The following is a 16,462-nucleotide window of genomic DNA, read 5'->3' on the forward strand; positions in this document are numbered from 1 at the left end:
TGGTTGCTGTCTGATGCAGATCAGTTAGGGACCGATGACTATACTGCATGAAATCACATGGTAAGGATTAGCGTTAAATCATTGCGGATGATGATCCTTCTTCCCCCATGGGGCACTAGGGTCACAATCACTCAGCTCATCTATCAGACCTATACAGTACAAAGCCATCTATTGATTAGGTTAATAAGGTCAAGCATGATTATGTCGTCGGTTTCACAAGGCATGCGGTCGCAGGGGGGGAAAAGCCCACTCAACTGGCTAACTGCTTGGACAGTTAGCCTTAAGTGATCATTTGGAACTACCTCTGCAAGTGTCAATACGTAGATTGTTAGAGCTGTCAGTTAACCCATTAAGACCCAGAATGCATCTCTTTGCCATTTTAAGATTTATTTGGCTATTCAAAAATAGCAGATATGCAAGCTCATATGAGCTATGAGCTTGTACTGTAGATCTGCTATTTTTGGTAGAATCGTGAAAATGTGCGCAAACATATTATGAATACAGTATATATATTTTAAAGTGAAAAACTGTTGTTGCTCAAACCTTTTCTTGTCAAGGACCCCCAAAATCAATAATTTTTGGACGCCGATCCTCATCAAAATATGTTGTTCCAGGGACCCCCCAGAAGCAAAGATTTGAGTTAAAAATGTTGTTTACAAAAAAATATATATATTCAAAGATTTGCACAAATTGTCACGATTTTTCAAAAATAGCAGATCTACAAGCTCGTAGCGCTTCTATATCTGCTATTTTTGAATAGCCAAAGTATGAAATAATGGTTTAAGTGGTTACACAGATGTGTTCCCGGTTTAAATGGGTTAAGAGAGCTGGTCACAAGGGCCAACACAGCCTCCAGGTAACTGCAGTTTATCAAACTCTAGGCATTGTTAATGAGAAAGGGATGCACCGTGGAGCGCATTATCTCCAACAGGCCTGGGTGTGCATACCCAGGTCTGAGTAAGAGGCAGGATGTGACATCAGGCAAGGTATAGGCTTGTTCGAATACTATCGTCACGATAATGAGTCGTAGACTATATCTAATGATGTTAACGCAGATTATGTTACACTACTAAATGCTCGCATTAGTTTTATCCAAGAGTGTCCTGTGGCTGCCGCACAACGCTGCTAAGCGTGTGCTTGTGTTGTGTTGACCGGAGGAGCAGCTAGGCTCATGTTTCAGCTTACGGCTTGATTTATACTTAGTCGAAAATAGCCAATCTACAAGCTGACAACATCACAATCTGATGCGTTGGGAGTTTATAGATTAGCTATTTTCGGTATGTGTGAATTAGAATCTGACTAGGTGCCGTGCAGGATTAATGGAAGGGTTTTAGGTGCTGAAGCACAGGACATCAAGCTTGGGGGGGCACCAACCTTGGGGGGGGCACCAAATGGCGGGGAGAAAGTGAAAGAAGACTGAACTAAAGCCGAAAAGCGCAGACATTTATAAGCGGTGGGTGCTGAAGGAGTGCTAAAACGGTGAAATGTGCCGGAGAAGCGTACATTTGCTGCACCGCACGCTGTCAAAGCGGTCCCGGGGGGCACCGAAACGGGTCGTCCACCGGGCACCACGCAGGGTTAATCCGGCCCTGACTAGGTGTATCGTGGCCTGTGGCCTCTCTGTTTCTCTCTCTATCTCTGTCTCTGTTTTTGTTGTAGGGCGTGTGTGCACGTACACTGTAGGTCTTGCGGTCTCTCTGATGCTGTGTCTATCTCTGTGGGGGTGTGCGTGGGGTTGGGGTATAGTAATTTATGAGATTAGCCATAGATTCACACAGGCTGAGGGGGTGAAGACATAACCTCTGCCCCTGCCTTCGGTCTGGCAGAGATATGGTCTCCCTTATACTTTCAAAACGGCAGATTCCATAGAATTCACTTGCCCTTATACAGTACATGCTGAAGGCAGTGGTGTAAAGTAACAAGTACGTTTACTCAAGTACTGCACTTAAGTACAATTTTGAGGTGCTTTTACTTTACTGGAGTATTTCTAATTGTCTATACTTTTACTTCTACTCCTCTGCATCTCAGAGGCAAATATTGTACTTTTACGCAACTGCAATTATTTGAAAACGTTAGTTACTAGTTGCTTTGCAGTTATTACATTATAAAACATATATTAACTGCTGTATCCCTATTTTATACCTAGGCTATTTTCAAACATTTTAGTACTTTTACGTTTGGTACTTTAAGTACATTTTGATACCAATACTTTTGTCCTTTTACTCACTTATTTTTTTTTATTCCGGACTTTTACTTGTGACAGGGTACTTCTACATTGCAGTATTGATACTTTTACTTAATGTATCATTTGAGTACCTTTTCCACCACTGGTGAAGACATAACCTCTGCCCCTGCCTTCGGTCTGGCAGAGATAAATATGGTCTCTCCCTTATACTTTCAAAACGGCAGATTCCATAGAATTCACTTGCCCTTAATACATGCTGAAGGGAGATTGCTATAGCATCTCTCCAATGTCCTTTTTTTTTTGCTGGATTTTGACTAGGTTCTCATCTTTTCCTCATGCCTGTCCCTCTTAGGTACCTCCTGGTGGGCATGGGGCTATTCATCCTGGGGCTGTTGATAGGCTGGTTCGCCCACACACCAGCCGCCAAACCACGTGTCCCTCCGTCGGACAGCTCTGATCTGCTGGAGGAGCTGCTGAGAGGAATCACAGCTGACAAAATAGAGGCTCTTCAAAGGTAGGCCTTCCACCCCACACTGTCAAAGATATGATACTAATCCTACAAGAGTATGGCTTTAAAATGAAAGGAATTCAAGAAGGCAGTCATAGGCATGTTACAGTACAACCCCCTTTCCAGCAGCTAAAGCCCCACATACCCTAGTAAAAACCCTTGAAATGACTTGCATCAAATGGTGGTAAATATAGGCTACAGTATGTCTCGGTAAATAGATACGTACATGGGAGAAAAAAAACATACAGAAACTACACGTTTTATTTGAATCCTGCTATCCCGGGAATCCCGGAAATCTAATTACTACCTCCCATCCATGGTAAAGGACAATAATATGCTGGTCAAGGACAATATCATGCCTTCTGAGCTTCAGGTAGAGCTACAAGCACAGTTTAACTCTGTTAATATGTGTGATTTTGCTGTAGCGTGGATGTATCATCTAAAGTATACAGCAGTACAGGTAAGATCAAGGGCTATATGTTTTAATAAAAATGTATTAAGGTCAAGTAGAAAGACCCAGTTCTTTAAAAAAAAATAAGATGAATTGTACATTTAGCACTCTGTCTCAGGAGGAGGAGTGTGTACGTGTGTGGCTTTGATCCTAACTAGCCTTTTTTACTGTAGCAACCATGGCAACCCCAGGCAATGAATCAGCGCAGCAGTGCTTTGGGCTTCTTATTCACGGCGACGGGTTGACCTGTCATTTTATGTGAGAACTGGGAGGAATACTATTTCCCAAACACAGTTGAAAAGGTGCAACACGCAGGAAACGTAGATGTAAAATGCTTATTTTTTTTATTTTTCTTCACAGTGACAACCTCAATGTTAATGTCTTTTGAGTTATTATTATTTATACACTCTCAGAGTGATATTAGATTTAACTGTGGGTTCCTCCACTGTCCCATTTCAACAACAAAAACACTTGCTTTAGCAGACCTTTTGGCCTAACTGACCCAGGAGGAGGAGTGGGGGGGGTAATCATACATTCGGTAATCCGTTCCATAGTTGCAGCCAGTTGAAAATAGTTAAATTAACATTGAAAAAAGCAGAGATACAGGTTTTTGAAGTCATAAGTTAACCAGGAAGTGGATTGGAGTCTAAATCTTCGAACAATGATATCTCCTGGTGCTGTGAAGGAAAGAAAAAAAAAAAAAAGGAAAAAAAAAACCCGTATATATACGGTGTTGGCACTCAACGTTAGTATGGCCAAAACCGTATAGTATGGCCCAATGTGTTAAGTACATTTTGATGCCAATACTTTTGTACTTTTACTCAAGCAAATTTTTAATTCCGGACTTTTACTTTCAACAGAGTATTTCTACACTGCCGTATTGATACTTTTGCTTAACCCATTTAGACCTGCTGCCACCTATACGTTGTTATACCTTTGAATCCGGGAGCCACCTCTGTGTCTCATTAGTTGTTTCTATACATATAGCAACATCATTTTGTTTTAATTTTTTTAGTAAGAATTTGAACGTTTTCAGAAAACTTAGGTTAGGTTTTAGAAGGCTTTTTTAGAATCGGCCTCAGGTCTCAATGGGTTAAGTAAGAAATGTGAGTACTTTTTCCACCACTGTGTTCATGAATGCATGTTTTGCGGAATACAGAATATGTGACCAAGAGATACCCTGCAGATACTTGACCTCTTCACTTGAGGCAGGATCTTATTCCCTAGGCCTATACCCAGAGTAAGCAATCAACCAGTTTCCTGCTGAGAACCATGGCCTCATCCCATCCGCTTCACACTCGAACTGCGAACTGATCCAGTGAGAGCTAGGTCTCAGACCCATGATGCCACCAGGACCACATCATCTGCAAAAAAAGCAGTGATGCAATCCCCAGCCCACCAAACTCTCTGCAGACCCTCTCCATCACCACTGTGCCTCGAGATCCTGTCTAATATATCACACACAGGATGGTGATAATGTGCAGCCCTGGCCGATGCCAACCTCCACCGCAAACAAGTCTGACGTACTGTTCTGTTGAATAAGCTCTCGCTTTGGGCGTACAAAGATTGGATGGCCCTCAATAAGGTCCCCCTCACCGCAGCACCTCCCACACTATCCAAATCCACAAAACACATCTACACCAGATAGTCATATTCCCAGGCCCTCTCCAAGATCCCTGCAAAAGTTAAAGCGTTAGTCCGTTGTTCAGACAGTGTGCAGTTAACAATAAATGCCATGTTTATGCTATGATTTGTCAGGTTCCATTTGGAGGCTATTTTTTGCCATTTGTTGTACGACAAAATAGGGCTTAAGTGTTTTGTTTGTTTGTTTACAATTTGAGGTGGTTAGACCCTATCCATTCCATGTTTAAAACAATTTTCATCAAGATGGCAAGTGATGTCAGGATTAGGGAAAGTGTATTGTTTTTCCATTCAGAGATATTGAAAGAAAGAGGCACAACTAATCTACTTTATCTAGCCGTCTATAAGCGGCTTTGCTGACTATCCTCGACTATATTTTCGCAGCGGTTTGCAAACTAGTTAACTTGAGTCTGTTGCATCGCTCACATGAGCAACACGTTGTAGGCGGCATGATTTCATTTTCTTGCATCACATTTCTTTTCTGTATCATTCCAAATAGAAAATAAGTGGTAGCCTGTCTCTGTGATAATTTAAGAGACAAGCTGTAGAAAAGCTGGCTCTTAGATTTGTCAAGCCACTTATAATGCCTGGAAACTACACACAGATCCTCGTACTGTAAGTTTTGGTCCATTTGTGTCTCTCACACAATCTCTGTTAAAGAGCGGTACTCTGGGAAACATTGCTGTCTGTCTATCTAGTCAGCTCAATTCTCTCTCTCTCTCTCTCTCTCTCTCTCTCTCTCTCTCTGCCCCCCCCCCCCCCCTAAACATCCTGACTCTACTTGTCTGTCGGTCTGAATACTCAAACATCCAGCCTGTCAACCTGTTTGTCTGGCCATCTCATCACTGATAAGCTCAACTGATAAGCCTATCCTTCTAGCCGAGTAGCCCCAAGGGACTGATCCAAGAGGAGGAAGAAGCGATGAAAGACTTGGGCAGGCAGAGATGGACAGAGAGAAGTAGACGCGGCAGGAGTGAATACGAAATTAGATTGGAAGGAACGAGGAGTTGTGTACCGCAAGAAATATATGGTGCAGTGTCTAAGAGAGCAAGAGAGATACAGTACACAACAATGACAGATAATTAAGCTACTTTAGAAAGTGTAGAGAGCTTGTTGTTGAGAGACTAGGAGAGATATTGAGATAGTAGAGAGAGAAAGGAGCTGTGTGTGTGTGTGTGTGTGTGTGTGTGTGCAGTGGGGTTGCGGGTACAGTAGATGCAGGGACTGTCGATTGACAATCTAGGAGGTTACATTTCCCCAGAACTCAGTGTTTCTACAGCTGAACAGCTGATACGGCTGAGTATAACAATGTTATTTTTTCACAATAGCGTATTGATTATCCAGCCCTCTGTATCGATACGTACATCACATGCAGCACTCTCTGTTTATCTCTCCCTCACACCCAAAGGGAGAAGTTTGCCCAAACAGATTTATGACAGAATGCCCTCGGGGCAAAACCTATCCCATGTGCGTCATGCATGCATTATCGTTCCCATAGCCCACAGGGACGGTTCTTCATGCCTGTCCAAACGGAGAGGTTCCAAATGGCACACAGAACACTTAATCCATATAGCGATACAAGCGAACATAAATTAATATCATATCCAGAAATATTGCCAGATGGGTCACGGAATGTATCTTCTTGTGCACACATAATGGAATTAATTAAGTCCCATACCCGGGAGGAATGATCCCTATTGGCTGTTTATATCCCATAAGGGTTTAGCCCGGAGGCGTGGCACTGGAATGGGCTAGCTATTTGTTTGTCAAACAACTGCTGATTGAGTATGATAGTTTTGTTTCAAGGGGGGGGGGGGGGGGAGCTCAGCAGGAATTCTAGTTCAGCTAAAATTCTGTTTGAATGGTGTCTGTAGTGTTTGCATAATGCAGAGTGTTGCAAGCTAGTTGTGTCTTTTAGCATATCGTTGCTGTCCGGCAGAAACCAACTCCATTTTGACGCTTTTGCTTTTTTTTTCCATAAATCAGGGCCATTGAAAACCCTTTACGTCTGTGTGTTGGTAAAAAAAAAATTAACCAATGAAAAGTATTAAAAAGCGCTACTGACATAACCAGCTAACTCCATGGGATCCTCACCTCCAACTCCACCGGAGTTATCTGGTTTTGCTGACTCCAGGCTCCACCCCCTTTTGACCTCCAACCTCATTGTGAGCTTGGAGGTCCATTCAGCTGTTCTTATCAATGATGAACAAAACCTCCTAACTCCACTTTTTTTCCTGCCGGACAGCAGAGATATAATAATAATAATATATGTTTTTTTTTAAAAACATATTACAAGAAGAAAATGTGGCATGGATGTGTGCTGCACTATTCCTTATAAAAAAAAGTAATAGAAAAATCACACTCCCTTCATGGGGGTGCGTGTGATCAAATGAATATAAAAAATCTAATTATTGAATCAATCATCTTTTTTAAACTGTCTGGGGTTCACACCAAAGACTGAGTAGACATGAGCTTTGTTGTTCTTGTTCTGCTGTAAGTGTGCGTAAGTTCATTGAGACAAACACACAAACAAACTAAAAACATTCAAATGTCTTATTGCGTATTTTTGCTTTTTTTTTTGGTGGGGGGGGGGGTTACTTTAATTTGGTTAATTCGGTCCAAAAAAAATGTACTCCATGAAGTGGAGTAGTATGTAGTATCTATGGATGCATGGTGTGTGTGTGTGTGTGTGTGTGTGTGTGTGTGTGTGTGTGTGTGTGTGTGTGTGTGTGTGTGTGTGTGTGTGTGTGTGTGTGTGTGTGTGTGTGTGTGTGTGTGTGTGTGTGTGTGTGTGTGTGTGTGTGTGTGTGTGTGTGTGTGTGTGTGTGTGTGTGTGTGTGTGTGTGTGTAAAATAGTGGATACAGTAGGCAGGCTTTAGACCGGATCAGGCTTTGACAGCCACCACAGGCACTGTCTGCAGTGTGGATAGCAGAGCAGAAGCTTTCAATGTTTTAACCATAAAACAACTAAATATACAATAACTAAACACAAATCTCACTTGAATTGGATTGCAATACTTTACAATTTGATTTATTATTTTATTTTTTTCACCAAATAATCAGAGGCCCCCCCGGTTGGGGGCCCCTGGGCTGCAGCCCACCCTAGCCCAATGGTAAGTCCGGCTCTGAGTGTCACCAATTCAGATGAAATACAGTATGCTCACAATGGCTCCTTCTGTCCCTGAGTTTTGGAATAAAATGTGGTTAAGGTTGCAGAACATTATTATATCACAATTAAGTAGTTGACCTTCTGGATGTAAAATGTAATTACTTCACCATGTTATCCTGTTGGACGATTTTTGTGGAATTCTGTCATAATTAGCATATGAATTATTGAGTTACAAAACGGGTTTTGTGAGGTCACATGCAGTGAAATTCTAATTAGTTCATCTTTTAGTCCAACTGGAAGTTTGTGCCAGATGTATCTAGTTGGTACATTTACTTAAATACAATACTGTACAATGTTGAGGTATTTGCACTTTACTGGAGTATTTACAATTTCCAATATTTTTACTTCTACTCCACTACATCTCAGAGGCAAATATTGTACTTTTACTCCACCATTATTTGAAAACTTAAGTTACTTTGCAGGTATAAATTATTATAAAACATTATATAAAATTATTATCTAACTTCGTTAACTTCTATGTGCTATCTTTCGTTAACCAGATCCGAAAGCCGTTATGCGAATTAGGCAAGCAGATATGTGATGCTTTAGGTCTAGTTTAGAGTCTATATATGGAGCTATATATTTCATATACCGTTGGCTGCGGCCCTAATGTCACTACGGTGATGTCAGGTAGTGTCAGACATCTCCATATATGGAGCGGCCTATGTCAGTTATGCCCAAATCTGGGACTATGACGTCAGTCCTAGACGTTTCGGTTATCTCCATATATGGAGTTCCGGGAGGGGTTCTCTGATGTCAGTGCTAGGTATGCCAGGTATCTCCATGTATAGCCGTCTAGGAGATTTCCGGTGGAAATACGTAAAAACTCAAGAACACCTTCTGGTACTTTCCGTCCTTTCTCTCCTCTTCCCCTTTTTTTAATTTGTTTCTCCTTTATTTTATTTTTTTATTTTCTATTTCAAGAAATGCTTCCAGAATTGGTTGGCAAGGACTTGGCTATGTCTCCATCTTCGTCTGCCCAGCATTTCTGACTCGTCATACAGTACTTGCGGTAATGATGCATCCCGCCGCCCCATGAGGAGGATGTTTGGTGTCACGGGTCTCCACCTTCGGTGCGTCTTCCGACAGGTCCGTGATCCTTCTCTCCCTGGCCATGGCTCTCCACCTTCGGTCGTTTCCCGAACCGCGATTGATCATTTCCTACGTGGTTCTGGCCCTGTTTCTTTCTTTCCCAAGGTTGCATGCCATGAAGCATGTCCAGATGAACACAGCCACAGTGTGCACATTTCTTCCACAGACCGTAGTCCCTGGCCTTATGTTCCATCTTAAATCCTAGCCATTTTGCCAAATCTGGAAGAGACGGGATCAGGATGTGTTCAGTGTGGGCGAACCTGCGGAACATCACCCCCATGTGAAATGGCAGTCTGTCCAGAAGCTGAGTAACGTAGTTTCCGTAGGCCAACTCCACTCTTCCTGCCATCCCTGCCTTTGAGATCAAGCCCACCGATGCCCGAACCTTCAGAGCGAATGTTCGGAATGCCCCGTTATCTTCCTTCCTGATTCGCGGACCCCGTATAAGGTCAGAGATGCACTGCAGGGCTTGATGAGGCTGACCGAACCTTTTTGCCAGGGCCGCCATAGTTCTCGAGTAGGGACGAGATGAAGCTATGTATGATTCTGCCACCAAACAGGCCTCTTCCAGCTTCAGATGGTCACGTAGGATGCGGAACTTGAACTTCTCTGGGGTGTTGGGAGGGAAGGCATCCTCCAAAGCTCCACTTAATTGCTCGAATACCCTAGGGTCTGGGGAGTCGAAGACCGGTATGCTGGGTGCCGGTCCCCAATATGTCATCTCCCCTACATGGTTATGTCGCCGGTCGATTGGGGATCTCGACTGGTGCCTCGTTGCTGTCCGATGGGACTGTTGAGATCGCTGTCGGTGCCTCCGGGCCGTCTGGCGGGACCGCCGCCTGGGCCTAGAGTATCTTCTCCTGCTGGATGGATCCCGGTCTGATGAAGAAGAACGGTCACGTCGCCGGCCAGCGTTCCGTTCTGGAGAGTAACTCAGACCTCTGAGGGGCTCGTGATCCCGCCTTTGGCCCGTCGGGAATCTCTCAGAGGAGCTACTGGTCTCGGTACAGGAAGGACTGTATCTGACATGCCTGGACCGATGAGATCGACCAGAGCGTTCCATGGTCGGAGCCGATGGTCCCGCTATCCTGGGGCGAGCCCGAGAGCCTTGCACAGACCCAATAGATCCCAACATGCCGGGGTAAGCCCGGGGTTCCTGTGAGGGACCAGGGGTTGGCTCCGGGCGGTCGGAATCTGCAACGGTTCTTGTCTCTCCCGACAGCTCCTCGAACCGTTGGATCTGCTGTCGAATCTGCTGGTAGAGCTCTGTAACTGTCCCCTCGTGACGCAGACCCACCACCAGATCTTCCACATATGTGTCTAGGGTAAAATTGGGTATTCCGTCAGTAGGGTCACCTCCGGTGGGCTCTGCTGAAGATGGGCAACTCGCGGGGCTGGCTGGGTCATCGCCATCCGACTCCCCATGATGTTTCCTATTCATCCTAGCCTTGGGCATATCGGTCTCACAGTCGGCCTTTAGATCCGGCTCGAAGGACCATATAAAACTGATAATCGACTGATTTGTTAACCAGATCCGAAAGCCGTTATGCAAATTAGGCAAGCTGATATGTGATGCTTTAGGCTGTGGGAATTAACTATCAATGAGTCTGATGCTTGGCTCTCTGGAAGGAGTTAATGTCTCTGGGTCGCTGTTGGAACTCTACCCTACCAGGGCATGTCGAGCCTTTTTATCCCGTTGGCTGCAGCCCTAATGTCACTACGGTGATGTCAGGTAGTGTCAGGCATATATCCATATATGGAGCGGCCTATGTCAGTTATGCCCAAATCTGGGACTATGACGTCAGTCCTAGACGTTTCGGTTATCTCCATATATGGAGTTCCGGGAGGGGTTCTCTGATGTCAGAGCTAGGTATGCCAGGTACTCCATGTATAGTCATCTAGGAGATTTCTATGATGTCAGACTTGGGGAGATTGGTGGTCTCCATCTATGGGGATCTCCATATATGGGAAAGTTGGGATTGACTGGGTCACTAGGTCGGGACTGAATTGGTCTTTTATCCCCTTATATAGGTTTCTGGGCATCCTGCCATGATCCCCCTTGCGGTGTTATCCATCTATGGCTAATACTGAGAAATATGCCCTGAATGTTCTTTACACATTAACCACTTTAGCCCTATTTTATACCTAGGCAATTGAAAATAGCCGACCTACAAGCTCACAACGTGTTGCATCGCGACGCGTTGTGAGCTTGTAGATCTGCTATTTTCAAACATTTTAGTACTTTTACTTTTGGTACTTTAAGTACATTTTGATACCAATACGTTTGTACTTTTACTCAAGCAAAGTTTGAATTCCGGACTTTAAATTGTAACAGAGTACTTCTACATTGCAGTATTGATACTTTTACTTAAGTAAAACATGTAAGTACTTTTTCCACCACTGGAGGAATGTTCAGTACGGATAGAAACAATCTGAAAAAACAATGCCCCCGGCAATGGCTTTTGATGGCGGACACGACACATAAAGAGCCATGTGTGGTTCCACATGGGAGTGGAGAGTAAATAGAAAAGTACATTATGTAAACTAGATTTACTTCTGATTTGACACAGTTCAGTTACCACATACACTTATGGTTGCAAATTGCTTCACTGTTCTTTTAGTAAACAAGAAATAGATTTTTTTCTTCTCTGCCGCATGTCCACTTAAATCCCGCCAAAGTATCGTAATTAGTTTTCTCAGAGAGGAATGCGTAATGTCACGGATTGAAGTATTAATGAGTAATCTGTAGTATATAACGTTGTTCAAGTAATTAAGTAACTCGCCCAACATTACAAATGGTATCATGTAGGGCCATACCGTATTGAGATACGAATTGTATCGTGATACGTATTGCATCGCAAGGTGCTTGCCGGTACCCAGCAGCCTTCTCCTATCTGACACAGGCAGACAGGCCTGACTGCCAACGCACGCTCGCACACACACACACACACACACACGCGCACACAAACACACACGCACAGAGTGAGAAACGCACACTCTGTGAAAGATTTCCAAGAGTGCAAGTCTGGTTTGTTTCCTTCCAGACAGGCACTGCTTCAGAGAGCAGGGAAGAGGGACAGACACGGAGAGAAGAGGTGGCGGGGGATACACAGTGTACAGTGCAGTACAGATACACACACACACACAGACACTTAAAGAGGTGGGAGATGTTTTTTAAACACAGACACAAACCTCTGTCGAGTCAAAACATTGTTTTCTCCAGCTCAGCGATCATGGGACGCCATAGTGGATGTGTCACTACTATAGTAGATAACTGGCTTTGCCCACAGAGCTGAGACAAACAAAATCTGTCACCATATAGTGTCCGGCTAGCCGCGCCTTCCATTATTCATTTTCACACGTTCATAGATTAGTTCAAGGAGCCTAGTGTACCCCACAAGAATAAGTAATAATATCAGTCTAAAGACCCATAAGACATTTGTGACTGGGTCTGGAAGTATGTGCGTGATTTTAGTTTTTGTGTTGCCATATTAACACAGTTTGAATGTTAAAGAAGGTTTTCATTTCAACAGATAGCCGTTTTAGAGTCGTTAAATGGTTACAGTTATATTGCATAACATTTTTATGTTAACAATATTTTAGAAAGTACTTAACAATTAGGAATAGATGCAGTGTGGAGTTAGGCATAGGATTAGGTATTAGGGGCTAGGTTTAGATGTGGTTAAGATTAAGGTTAGGTGTGGTTGATTATCAAGTTTAGTTTGAGTCAGCAGTGGTGGTAGTGCATGCTATTTAATGACTAAAGGCTTTTGAGGCCCCTACAAGTAAGTGTGTGTGTGTGTGTGTGTGTGTGTGTGTGTGTGTGTGTGTGTGTGTGTGTGTGTGTGTGTGTGTGTGTGTGTGTGTGTGTGTGTGTGTGTGTGTGTGTGTGTGTGTGTGCGCGCATTTGTTTGTGTTTGTCAGAAGTGACAGCAGGATAAGAGATCTCTCCTCTGTATTAGAAGGCCGTTGTATCGCACACTTATTTTTATTGATCCATATGCACCCTGCGAATATCAATTCAACTTTGTGTATGCTCATGCACACACACACACACACACACACACACACACAGAGGAATTCAAGGATATCAATTTAGCTATGTGGCCAATGGCCATCGATCTCACACTGTATCCTCGTAATGAAGTCCACCATTGCATGAGCAGTACACTTGCTGACTCAGCAACACCCACGTTCTCTCTCTCTATGCCTCTCTCTGTCTGTCTCTCTGTCTCTTTGTCTCTCTCTCTGTCTCTCTCTTGTCTCTCTCTGTCTTTCTCTGTCTTTCTCTCTCTCTCTCTCTCTCTCTCTCTCTCTCTCTCATATATTGTGTTTCTGTTTGCAATGTATTTTGGTCACAGCGGCCACGACCCTCCCTAATTCTGTACATATTTGTCATTCAAATATGCAACATTTGATGCTAATTCCTTGTGTCCATATTATGTTTTTATCACCAGTCTTGGCTTCTGGCTAATGGATGCAGATGTGTTCATTATGTTTACTGGCGTGTGAACAGTTCAATGGGGGAGAGAGGGGGGGGGGGGGGGGTGCTGGTCATCTGACCAGATGACCGCATTTGATGGTGAAACATGGTTGCTTTAGCAGGTGTTATCTCCACCCTTCCATTGCAGCTTTAAACAAACTGCCTTGCTGACATGTCATGTGCTAGGAGGTATGGATGTATTTGGAGATTTTAATAATATTAATACATTATATTTGTAACACACTTTATATTTGACACAAATCTCAAAGTGCTACATGGCATAACAAGTTTTTGTTTCTTCATTTAAAAACGCACAAAGGCATAAATAAGTCCATCTAGATGAATGTCCACTCATGTGGTACTAGAGGAAAGACATGTCCACTCATGTGGTACTAGATGAAAGACATGTCCACTCATGTGGTACTAGATGAAAGACATGTCCACTCATGTGGTACTAGATGAAAGACATGTCCACTCATGTGGTACTAGATGAAAGACATGTGGTACTAGATGAACATAGATGAAAGACATGTCCACTCATGTGGTACTAGATGGACATGTCCACTCATGTGGTACTAGATGAACATAGATGAAAGACATGTCCACTCATGTGGTACTAGATGGACATGTCCACTCATGTGGTACTAGATGGACATAGATGAAGACATGTCCACTCATGTGGGTACTAGCCAGGATTGGCAGTCTTGCACTGGACACGAGCCAGTGATGAAGACAAAGTGGCTGTCAGCTGCCAGAGGCCATCAGTTAACACACACTGTATAAAACACAACGGGTGCACCTGCAGATGATGCACACCATAATCCAGTTCCATTTATGAGCCGTATTGACTCGCCGTGATGCTGTTCATTTACAAATCATCCAGCCCTACAGAAAAGGCTGAACCCAGTACATGATTCATCTACATGTTCACAAGGACATCTGTTCACCGAGGACACGGCATCAACCGTGCACTGCCAAGTGAGACGTGACCCTGTCATAAGGAGCGTTATTACAACACTCCCTTCTCATTGTGAATGGAGTATAATGCTTTTTCTTTTCTGTAGCAGCAGCCACATTATGATTGAGTGCTTTTGAATAAATAGCAAGTGAATATTGCTGTAGGTACATAAGGAGTCATGCATTTTACAGAAATGCTGTTATTGCAGTCTGCTTTCTGTGGTGAAGAAAAGGCCTTGGGGATGAGTGTAACTGTATATGTGTGCGTCTGTGTGTGCCTGAGTGTTTGTGTATACACACATAGTATACAATGTGTCTCTCTATAGGGGTTGCCGATAGCACTGTGCCAGCTTTTCGGAATACGAGTATAAACTTTTATTTCCATGTGACTTGTGTGTGTGTGTGTGTGTGTGTGTGTGTGGCACGCACACACAACGCCTGAACTTGAAACATCCCCTTGTCAAAAGAACACTGTGGCGATATGACAGTCGTATCAATAACGCTGTGTTTGTTATGCCCAATAACGTCCAACTGTGAATACCAATGTGTATGATGGTGAATAGATGAATACAAATCGGCTCAATGATAGGTAAAACAATATGAGAGGGCTGTTTGTCGCTGTTAGATTCATTTTAAATTATCCTAATGTGGCCGGCACTGTGCTCTGTGCTGAAATGAAGGGGGGGGGGATTATAGTCTCACAATGATAACTCCTTGTTGATGTAAAAAGAGTGGGAGAGGAGGGGAGGGGAGAGCAAGGGGGTGCCAGATCTGAAGTGAGAGAGGCTGACTGAGTGGAACAAATGAAGATGGAAGTGTGAGCTAGGCGACCTGGGCTGAATGCAAAGTGTGACAGCCAAGAGGAGACGTTGTTCTAGGGCCAAATACATGAAGCAAATACTACCTAGCAACAGCAACTGGGAAACGTCATGACACACTATAAACAATAACACTAGAATGACAGGACTGGTGACGACACAGATTTTTGAATTTTGAATTAATTTAACTTAAAAGCAGGAAGCTTGTAAAGGGCCTTTTCTTCACTTCTCCTATCTATGTCATGTTTACGTGTATATCCTTTAACATTTAACCAGGTTTTTTTCTGGACATTAAATATTAGATTAGACTTTACTGTCCCAATGGGATATTTTTATTTTTTTAACCAGCCTGTTCAACATAAAAGAACATTTAAGAAACCCCCCCAACACAGCAACCATGCACGTGCACACATAGACATGAAAGGGGGCTTGAGCCCCTGCCCTTTTACCCGTCGCAAAAAAAAGTGCCCTCTCCAGACTGGAGAAAAAGAAAAAAAAAGACGAACAATTCAACTGCCCCTAGCGGCCTAACGGTAAGGCCGACGGAAATGCCAGTGGTTGTGTTGGATGCAACTCAAAGTGAACTTTTCTCAGGTATCTAGTTTGTCTCCGTACGACCTTCCTTGCCCGTGTTATTAAAGAAAAACGGGCGACAATGGCCAAAAATCGGCGATCAAAAATCGGCGAAAGTGGCCGTTTTCAAGATGTTTTGGCCATTATCTCTGGAACGGAATGTCCAATCTGCTCAGTTCAAAGCTTGTTGGGTGCGTGACTTTGAGTCCATTAAGCACGCAGTGATACCTTTCCGGGTTTTTGGGCCTAAAAGTATGGTAATTTTCCGTGAAACAAAATCCAAAAAGTGCCCTTTTGAAATTCCAGCCCCTGCCTCTCCACATCCTTCTGCATGTCCCTGACAGCAACATACAGAGAGACATTACATAGAATCATCCACACTGACCACTTTCCTTGAGGAGAGAAAGGCGTGGATGACACACAACTTCCTGCGACTTAACAGTTCCAAGACAGAAGCCATTCTAATTGGCACACCAGGTCCAAACATCCTAAATAACCAGCATTACGGCCAGAACCCCCCCCCCCCCCCCCCCCTCTCTCCTGTAGTCACCAACCTTGGTGTAAACATGGACCCCCACCTGACCT

At 43.6% G+C, this 16,462-nt stretch overlaps 1 protein-coding gene across 2 annotated transcripts in view; it reads left to right on the forward strand.

Annotated features, from left to right (window-relative positions):
- naaladl2 (N-acetylated alpha-linked acidic dipeptidase like 2) overlaps window positions 1–16,462 on the forward strand; it is a 482,128-nt gene that overhangs the window by 139,148 nt on the left and 326,518 nt on the right. For both annotated transcript variants that reach the window (XM_080429707.1, XM_080429708.1), the window contains exon 5: window positions 2,538–2,699. In XM_080429707.1, the coding sequence (XP_080285833.1) occupies window positions 2,538–2,699 (162 nt within the window). The remainder of the gene's footprint in view (window positions 1–2,537; window positions 2,700–16,462) is intronic.

Source organism: Gymnoscopelus braueri, assembly GCF_963280865.1.
Source record: "Gymnoscopelus braueri genome assembly, chromosome: 6".
Lineage (NCBI taxonomy): Eukaryota > Metazoa > Chordata > Actinopteri > Myctophiformes > Myctophidae > Gymnoscopelus > Gymnoscopelus braueri.